The 10,059-nt window shown below is 43.9% G+C and overlaps 1 protein-coding gene across 1 annotated transcript; it reads left to right on the top strand.

Moving 5' to 3' along the window:
• Window positions 1-8,394, top strand: rnf208 (ring finger protein 208). The gene is made up of 2 exons (XM_085279414.1): window positions 1-769; window positions 6,233-8,394. The coding sequence occupies exon 2, from the start codon at window positions 7,252-7,254 to the stop codon at window positions 8,026-8,028; it is 777 nt and encodes a 258-aa protein (XP_085135540.1). The 5' UTR covers window positions 1-769; window positions 6,233-7,251; the 3' UTR covers window positions 8,029-8,394.
• Window positions 8,395-10,059: the final 1,665 nt, after the last annotated feature.

The following is a 10,059-nucleotide window of genomic DNA, read 5'->3' as shown; positions in this document are numbered from 1 at the left end:
GAGAGAGAGAGAGAGAGAGAGAGAGAGAGAGAGAGAGAGAGAGAGAGAAGGGGGCAGGCAGGCAAAATAAGCCACATGCATAAGGAGGGAGCCAGAAGCACAGAGAGAGAGTGTATATGTGTGAAAACACCGCGCATGTGTGACTGTGAGGTGCACTGACGGGAGCAGACGGAGGAGGAGAAAGAGCAGCGATGAACGGCAGTGGAGCCAAGAGAGAGAACAGCAGGGGAGACGGAAGGGAGGAGAAGTGAGGTTTACCTGAAAACCAGAAGAAAGGAAGGAAGAAAGGAAGAAAGAAAGGGAAGGAGACATATGAGAGTCACAGCACAGAAGCTCATATCAGTGCACAGAATGAGCTGTATCATCTGAAGGAGGAAGAGGAAAAAAGGGATGGAGAAAAGGATACCGGAGGCAGACGTTCAGCCACAGCTCAGAGGAGAAGAAACAGGGTTAGTGGAGTGAAGGACGAAAGGCTCCAGAGAAACGAAACAAGGGATGTGGAGGTCGATGAAAGCAGCCCAGAGACGTGATGTATCCACCTAGCAGCAGCTTCCTCCATCTTACTTCCCCGTTGATGCCTCCCTTCGCTGCTGCTAGTCGCTGATGCTTCAAGAAGAAGACTGAGAGGAGAGAGAGCGTCCTCCCTCGAACAAAGAGACCACACGGTTTGGTTTTACCTTCACAGAACGAAAGATATCACAGCAAAAACAGAAAGACAGGAACGTGGCGCGAGACAGGACTGAAACAAGACAACTGCGTAGACAGGCAGGTGAGGCTCGGTGTATGCTTCATGGTGAAGACGCTCAGGTTTTTGCTCTGTGTTGCTCCTTGGATTATCTGTGTGACCTGTACATTTAGGCTCTGAGAGGTGTGGCTCGTGTATGTTGCGTTCATAGCAACATACACACTTTTTGTTTTTTGTCTTTGTGCTTGAATGAAATAGACAGGCTTTGCTTTATTTTTTTATTTATTTTTTTGCTTTGTTACATTAAGCTGGGATTTGTGTGAGTGTTGCATCATGGCCATCCGTTCTGCAGACACACACACCCACCTGGATGTATGAATGGAGACACATGTGCGCGTCTGCAGAATGGGACCTGCACCTGCCTGCGTATTTATCTGCACGGAGCACAAACAAACATTGTCTGGAAACTGTGAACAGAGCCTGAGCATGTGTGAGTTTGCGTGTTAACAGTATATTCAGGTTTTCCTGTCTCTGGTTTTGACATTTGACAGACCTCTGCGTGGATGGACAACAGGGGCAGGAGGAGGAAGGGTAGTGGTAGCAGGGATGGGGCAGGAACGCGCTGTTCTGTAGCTGTCAGCATCTCCGTATTGGCCATACATTGGCGCCGCAGTGAGAAAGCGGTACACCACCATGCTGTGATTGCATAACTGCTGCTCCCGAACGCACCCCTCCCACATGCAACCAGCACACTGAAGCGAGCTCATCTCACACAGTCCGAACATTTTGGCCAACGCACATTAGTCCCTCCGGAGCATCATCAGTGCCATCAGCCTTAAACACGTGCCGAGACAGCCTCTTTAAAGAGAAAAAAAATCAATTGCCTCAGTCAATCGAGCCACTGTTGTTGAAGAGCTCACCCCCCCATAATTCTTGTATGAGGTCTGTGTGAGGCATGAGACATTCAGGTTGTTGCTTTTATTTTACTGCCTGTGTGCGGCTCTGCCATGTTGCTGTGGGAGCTACACAGATGAGAACAAAGAGCACTTGGCTGTAATAAATTGTGAGGGAAAATGGCCGATGTCTGCCATGAATGGCAGCGTGCTTAATTATTAAAAACAACACCTCGCCGCTCATGCACGGAGCACTCTGTGCCCATCTAAAAACACAAACATCAGACTGCATTCAGCCAGTCAGTCAGCTGACTGTAAACATGACAGATGGATGGTTACAAACATGTGCCTAAAAATCCAGCAAATAACAGTGAGATGTATTTAAATGCTGTCATTTAAATTTTATTAGCTTGACAGCACTTTATTGGATTATGAGTGAATGAGTGTCCAAAGCCAGGAAATTAGACATCTATATGTCGCATATAATGGGGTTAAAAATATTAAGAAAAACAGGAATGTAAACAGGAGAAAAGCTCTGTTGTCTTTATAAATTAGCAACCACAATTAACCACAGGAGTAACTCATACTTTCGAATCAGCAACTCCATAATTTGCAGAGAAAAGCTGCAGCCAGCAAACATACAGTAAATCTGGGGATTTGCCCTCAGTGCCCGCTAAGGTCACCACACGTTATGCAATCAAAATAGAGCATAATATTTCACACGGGTCCGACTGGAAAGTTTGTTTGTTTGGCTTTTTTTACCAGCCGGGGTACGAATGTAGATGCAAATTTCAACATAGCTGGCATACTTGACATACTACTGGTATGAGGTATCGGGGCATGATGACCCAATCCTCTGCTCTCTCCATCCGGACAGATATATGGGAGACAGAAACGGTGACGGGCAGATTTTCACTGAGAAAATGAGACAGACAGACATGGAGACTCGCGCATCGTCTCTATGACTCATTCAGAACATGGTGCCCTTCTCCTGCACTCCGATGTGCACAGGTGGAATCTATCCACTGTGATCAGGAGGACCAGAGCAGAGCGCTACGTAAATGTGTGTTAATAAATCCACCACTAAGTATACGTGACGTTTAAAAATCCTAATTTTAGCGGCAGTTATCAGCCGGTTATCTGGTTTGTTTGTGTGTCCAGGAATGTAAAGGGTGGTGCCCTGTACGTGATGGGGAGTATGCTGGTGAGAATGTGCTGTGTGTGTGTGTGTCAGAAATGTGAATGCAGCTCTGTGTGTCTTCTAATGGTATGAGGAATGTGCAGCTGAGGCAGCCTCCTCTAACATCTCTGTGGTCAGCTCTGCTTTTCCTCCTCGTGCTTGTGATGATGAGGTCAAATGCCTGCCATGATTTCATTAGTGTAATAATTCCTGTGCAGGAAGATCCAGCTATGTACACACACAAACACACACAAACAGTGTCAAAGCTGTGTAGGGCAGTTTGCACTGTTAATATGGTGTCTTGGTAGAAGATGAGCTCCTTACATAACCGCAGAGGGCTCCGTTGGTTAGGAGGAGGCTGCGCCAAGGCTGGCCCATCAGCAAGCAATCTGCATCCGTTATCAGCCCTTTTTGTAACACTGTCACCAAATTAGAGGGTAATTTTAGCTTCTTCTACTCCCCCAGGCTCAAAGGATCCTCATGCAGTCTAGATACTTTATCAAATTGACCCTTGCCATTGTCAGAGTTATTTTTACAAGCTCCGTCTAGACATGAAAGATCTTTTTTGATTAATAATCATTTGATCCAAATAGAAATTTCAGACTTTTAGATAATGATATTTTCTGTGTTATCTATATGAACATATGATAAAGTTTATTTGTGCTGCTGTGGTGCATAGTAATAGTTGTTGTTGTTGTTGTTTTCATCTTTTTAAGGCTCTACTACAGATTTTGTGTTTTAAGCTACATTTGGTGAAAACGTAGATAAGACTATAAGATTAGAGGGAAAAAACTTGTCTAAGTAAAATGCAGTCTAAAATGGACAAAACGAGATTTAAAGTAGACCTATTAAATTATTTACTTTCGCTCATACAGTATATATGCTACATTAGTGTCTATTCATGTCAAACATAGCTGAAGTTTTAAATAATAAGTACAAAGGATCCCTGTGAATGATGAGCTCAGGGCTCAGGCTGCTGTAAACTTTTGTGTCAGGTTGTTTTTCTGTTAGTGGCTCTGTATAATGTCAAAGAAAGGGCACATTCTAAATATGGTCATGTTAAGCACACTGCTTTCACTGTTAGCAAATCAGCTCCACCCACCTGCTGCTGGAGAGGGGCAGAGGGGCCACCAGTCAAAAGAAGGGCCTAAAGTGACAGTGGCATTAAAGTGAAGCCCAAATGGTTCATTTCGGCACCTTCTTTTTTGCTTTCTTTTGATAAATATATGTATATAATGCCTCCGCACAACAACACTCATTCCAAGGTGCTTTGTATTATAAGACGAAGACGCTGCAGTATTAGAGAAAGAGTCCCACTAACTTGGTGACAGTAGGGAGGAAAGACCTCTTTTTTTAGCAGGAATGATATCTGATAGAAGCTAGCTCATGGAGGTACATCCTCTTTAACTGGGGTGGGTGGGTAAGAGCACAGAGAGAGACAGAGGATCAGTGGAAGAGTTCCATGAAGGCCTGGTATAATATAAAGAAGGATTATTTTACACTTTGAATCATGTAAAGCTACTGTCACAACATCCAAACATTAAAACATGAAGCTGGAAATTAACAAAGCATCAGAGACACGATCGAAGAATAAAGTATAGAAAGCAAAAAAGTTGGTCTTTGCACCTGACCTTAAATATACTGAATCCATGAAATAAGTTTGATATCTAGTAGAAAAATTGTACAAATATTTTGTCTTTAACAAAAGTTTTATGCCAATTATTAAACGAATTGTGAAATCGGTTAAACGTGTCCCACAGCATTAACATTGTCTAAAAGAAGGCGCAAATAAAAGTCTGTAAACTATATCATGTACATTCTTGTTGTTTATCTCTTTGAGAATTCCCACGTAAATATTTTTTGAAAGAATCAAGGATTTTAAATGAAAATGAGATGGCACTTTGTCTTAACTGCCAACACCACCGAGCCTTGTGAAATGCACAAATTTTATTAATGTTGATTGTGTGCGCAAGAGGATGAGAAAGGCTGTTTTTGGGAGGAGTGTTGTGGCATTGCAGTGTTGGATGATGGTGTAATTGTGAATGATGTTTCCCCACACCTATGCCTGTGTGCAAGTATGACAAGAGATTAATAGAGAGCAGATAAATGGGAGAAACAAAGCCTAAAATGGCTCGCTGCAGAGTAATGAGCTAAAGACTTCCGCCGTCTGCGTACATCTTCCTCATTCAGCGTGAATCTGCAGCAGGGGTTGGGGGCAGGAAACCACTGAGAAGTGAATAGATAAACAACCCAGAAATAGAAACCAGGACCTGTGCTGTGCTCTCTCTCTCTCTCTCTCTCTGTCTTTTTTTTCCTCCTCGCCATGTAGGTCACCTCCTCTGCTCATTTTTTTCCCTCTCTCTCTAATGAATCATCACCGCTGACAGCCACGCGGAGAATGAAAGATGTGTCATCCTCCCTCTTCTGCTTTTCGACAGCTTTTGTTTTGGTCAAGCTAAAAAAAAATTCATCTGTGCATTTGTTCTTTCTCGCAAAAAACCCACACGCGGTATGACACAAGCTCCCCATTGCTTGATTGTAACCTGTTCCCACGCGTGTTGGAGTCGGACTGACGCAGCTCAGATGATGGCTGGGTGTTGACAGGAAGCAGGAGGAGTGACAAGAGTAGGCCTGAAACTTGTGGCACAATCACCTGCTCTAACCACACGGTGTAGCAAGCTATGACTTAAAATACATGTCAGTTACATTTACTGGGGGGGGTGCACCCAGTTCCCAGCACCGTTTACTTTATGTAGAAGATATAGGTACACACTAGTGTTTTTGAAAGCTGCGAGAAGATTTTAGAGGTGATTGCTTTGCTTGGGGTGGCACAAATGTTCAGTTTATCTTTAAACTTGTCATGTAAGCCTAAAATAAGAAGGCAAAAATAAAAAATACATTTGATGAAATCCCCCTGGTCAAGATTATCAGCACTATGTTGAGGCACTTCATGACTCAGTGCTTCTTCAATCCTTGCTGCAGTGTTACCAGAACATTAGTGCAGTCTACTACACTGAATGATAGAGGCTCAAAAGAATAAAGAAAGGCATACACTGAGTGGTAACTTTGTTAGGCTCATTCCAGGCCCTGTGTTTGTGATTCTTTCGCCATTGCACATTAGATATCAGCACGATCTTCAGACCTGGCAGCGTGCTGATTGTGTTTAGTCACAGGAAGGCATGCTCCCTGTGCTGTGCCCCAGAGCGTCTGGAAACATGATATTTATCTGTCTTTGTAGAGACTCACCTGAGCCAAATGTCAAGATGCAGAAGGAAGTAGGACCATTTTTTTTTACCCCTTAATGAACTGTTGTGATATCCTCTGTCATCAGAATGAAAAACAATCAGTATACAGATAGAGCGGAACAAATTCCGGTCGGTCACACGCACATATTTGGCACCATTTTAGAGAAAGCAACCGTGGATTTTTCGAGAACCAATGCTAAAACTATTTTCTTTTTCTTTCTGATCACAGGTGGATGGACAAAAGGAATCCGGTTATTGGACTGAGGCACCAAACTGTTACCACTCTTTCTGCTTAGCTGGGACGACTATCTGAAAGTCCAAATAAACCACCCTTCACTCCCACCTCCGAGGAATTCAGGAGCCTTGGAGATTTAAGGAGTCATTGCAACAGCTTTTTTTCCTTTTCTTTTTTTTTATGGCACCTTCCAATAAAAGGCCTCCTTGCTACTTCTTATCACTGAGCCAGTTCAATTCAACTTTATTTATATAGCGCCAAATCACAACAACAGTTGCCTCAAGGCGCTTACAAGGGTCACACAGGGTCAGCTGACCAACCTGGACCAAGAATTTATTCTTTCGTTCTCACACACTCAAGTTGATGTGTAACACATCCGCAGCCAAAAACAGGAAGTTAAGCAAGGCTGAGCAAGAAACATATCTAAAGCCTTAGCAGGGCACAGGATATCGTTTCAGACAATACCTCGTGGACCTTTCTGAACTGCCTGTAATCCAACCCTCCACTAAACCTGTACTGTATGTGTACATGTGAGAATCTGTGTGCATATGAGATTATTTATCAGTGTTTATCTCTGTGCTGAGCAGTTCTTGTGAGTGAATAGCCATCAGAGACAGCAGAGAACCATCAGCATAAGTGAGTTAAAACAGCAACAACAAAAAAAACTACCTTTAAGTAGTCAACACTGGTCCGATACTGTAAGCTGGACTGTTAAGTCATCTGTACATATTAGCTGTGACAGAATAAGAGCTACAGATTGTGGTGCTCTGGCAAAGCTCTCCTATCTGTCTCCACCTCATAAAGACTCAGGCTGACAACAGTGCCCACCAAGGGGAGGGTGTGGGGGATCTCTGAGGGAAACATGGAGGGAACCATCCGTCCCCATGTCCCCTCTAATGGCTGACTTCAAAAAAGGAGTCTAATCTTTTTTGCCGTCGCACAGAACCAGGCAGAGTTGTCTAGCGCTGATAAGAGCCATTGCTCCTCTCTTTCCCACCTCCAAAACCGTGCGAATGTCCTGCCTCAGGCGTCAGCCCGTGACCATCCCGATGGACACCGTCAAGATCATCCAGTCTGAGAAGTTTCCCAGAGAGTGTCCTGTGCCCGTCACCCAGCCACGCTATGCCCCGCCCCCCAGAGTGGCGTGGGACGGTGGAGGTGAGGGTGAGATCATCGTCAACCAGGCCTGCAGCGACCTAACTCTGGACATAGCAGGGTCTCCCAGGCCGATGGTGTCCCCCCCGGCCCCCGTGATGCGCAGGGAACAGAGCTTCCTGGCGCAGCGAAAAACCAGTGCCAATGAAATCTGCTACCACCAGTTCCACTACAAGATGGACGACGTCATAGTCAACCAGTACGTGCTACGTTCCTCTTCCACCTCCTCCTCCTCTTCTTCCTCCTCCTCCTCGGGACCCGTAATGCCCTGCGAGCCCCTGGATTGCCCTACCTGTGGCCACACATACAACTTCGCCGGGAAGCGGCCGCGCATCCTCTCCTGCCTGCACTCAGTGTGCGAGGAATGCCTGCAGATCCTCTACGAGTCGTGTCCCAAGTACAAGTTCATCTCCTGCCCCACGTGTCGCCGCGAGACAGTGCTGTTCACTGACTATGGCCTGGCTGCTCTGGCCATCAACACCAGCATCCTGAGCCGCTTGCCCTCTGACCCCAACGGGCCCGTGCAGTGGGGCGGGGACGCCGACCGCAGCTGCTACCAGACTGTGCGTCAGTACTGCCAGTCAGCCTGCACCTGTCAGATTGCCAACCCCTTGTCTTCCTGTGGCATCATGTAGACAAGGACGGACACTGCAGGCATGACTTGACGCTGCTCTACCACCACCACCACCACCACTCCTCGTCTATAAGCTCTGCCTGTTCTGCCAATTCCCTCCTTCACTCACACATACAGTAAATAAAGCCCTCCATAGATGTTATCTATATATATTTAATAGCACAGATGGATGCTGTGTGGGACTAATGGATGCCGGTGGTTCAATAAATAGTAAATAAATGTATTTTATGTATGGACTGGAATCCTGTTCACCCTCTCTCGTTTGGTTGGACGTGTTTGTCTTTGTTGACATCTCTTTACATGGGAATGCCTGGGGAGGTCCATCTCCCCCAACCTAGGTGAATAAAGATTATCTAAATGAGAAAAAGTACCTCTGTGTGGCCTGCACTTGTTGGGTGGGAATCATAGGGTACTCACAATACTGACTTTTAAGTACAAAAAAAAGAATGCTAAACCAGTTTCTTACAGCATTCAGATGAAAACCCCAAAATTGGATTAAAAAGTGTAAACTTTTTGATAAGCAAGGAAATTTTAAAGGCAGTTTTAGCCCATGAAACCCTTGAATTGAATAGTTAAAGTTTCTAAGTAGTGAAAATCAATTTACTCCAAATCTGAAATAGCTGATTCATTAAGTTCAACAGTCCAACAGCAACTGATGAACAATACATTTGGCAGTTGGTTAAAATCTTCCACATACTGTAATGAGTTGGTTCAAGTCTGTTCTGAGTTTCCTAAAAACTTACTGGACGGTTTATTAGGTATACCATGTTAGTACTGGTTTGGACCACCCTTTATTCTTTGTGGTACAGATTCAACAAAGTGGTGTAAACATTTCTCTGAGATTTTGTTCCATTTAGCATGATACCATCACATAGCTGCTAAAAATTTGTCAGCTGCACATCCACGAGCTTCTTATTTCTAAAAGTGTTCTACTGGAATGAGATCAGGAGTCTGGAGGCCAATCCCTTGAGGTGGTGTGAGATTTGGGACATGGTTAATTATCCGGCTGGAAGCAGCCATCAAAAGATAGGTACACCGTGGTCATAAGGGGATGGACAGCAATAATACTCAGATGGGTTGTATTGTATTTCTGTAACAATACAGAAAAAACACTATTACACCGACACCAAAAGCCTGAACCAGTCATACAAGTGAAGATGGATCCATGTTTTCATGTTGATTATACCAAATTCTGACCCTACCATCTGAGGGTTGCGGAAGAAATCAAGAGTCATCAGACCAGGAAATATTTTTCCAGTGGTCTGTAGTAAATTTGCTTCAAGGTTCCATATGTTGTATGTTCAGAGATGCTCTTTGGCACACCTTGGTATTAATATGTTGTTGTTTATGTTGTCTTCCTATGAGGCCATTCTTGTTTGACATATCCTGTGGTCAGAGAACTGCTGACCACTGGATATTTTCTCTTTACTCTTTGTAAACTCTGGAGATGTTTGTGCTGAAAAATCCTAGTAGATCAGCACTTTCTGAAATACTCAGACCAGCCTATCTGGCACTAACAACAACACCATGCACGTAAGTCACTTAAATCACCTTTCGTTCCCATTCTTCTGCTGCTTGGTTTGAGCTTCATCAGGTTGTCTTGACCATGTCTACGTGCCTGAATACAGTCCGTTGCTGCCATGTGATTAACTGATAAGAAATGAATAAGTTGAGTCTATGAAAAGGTCACTGAGTGTAACCCTTGAACTCCTGATGATTAAAAATTCTAAATAATAAGAAGGAAAAAAGCAACATTGTTTAAACTGCACGGTCTAAGGTAGGTTTTCACATTAAGCAGAAACTCTGTGTTATGTAATCATGGTTCTTCTTAGACATGAACAACATGAACTTTGTGTTGTCAAATTACAAGAAGACAAAACTCTGGAACTTCTGTGAAGTATTTTCATCATTCCTTTATTTGACATTTGCAGTATAGCCTGCTTTAATTGTTAAAAACAGTAACATAGGACATTTTTGTTGTGCTAATTGTAAATAATGAGAGAACCACTTAACCATTTACTTCCCAGTCAAA

Source organism: Mchenga conophoros, linkage group LG7 (genome assembly GCF_057382185.1).
Source record: "Mchenga conophoros isolate Kocher_MC1m ecotype Shallow Benthic linkage group LG7, M_conophoros_male_GT1.1, whole genome shotgun sequence".
NCBI classification, from domain to species: Eukaryota; Metazoa; Chordata; class Actinopteri; order Cichliformes; family Cichlidae; genus Mchenga; species Mchenga conophoros.
Note: the sequence above shows the minus strand (reverse complement) of the source record. Positions and strands in the feature narration are given on the sequence as shown.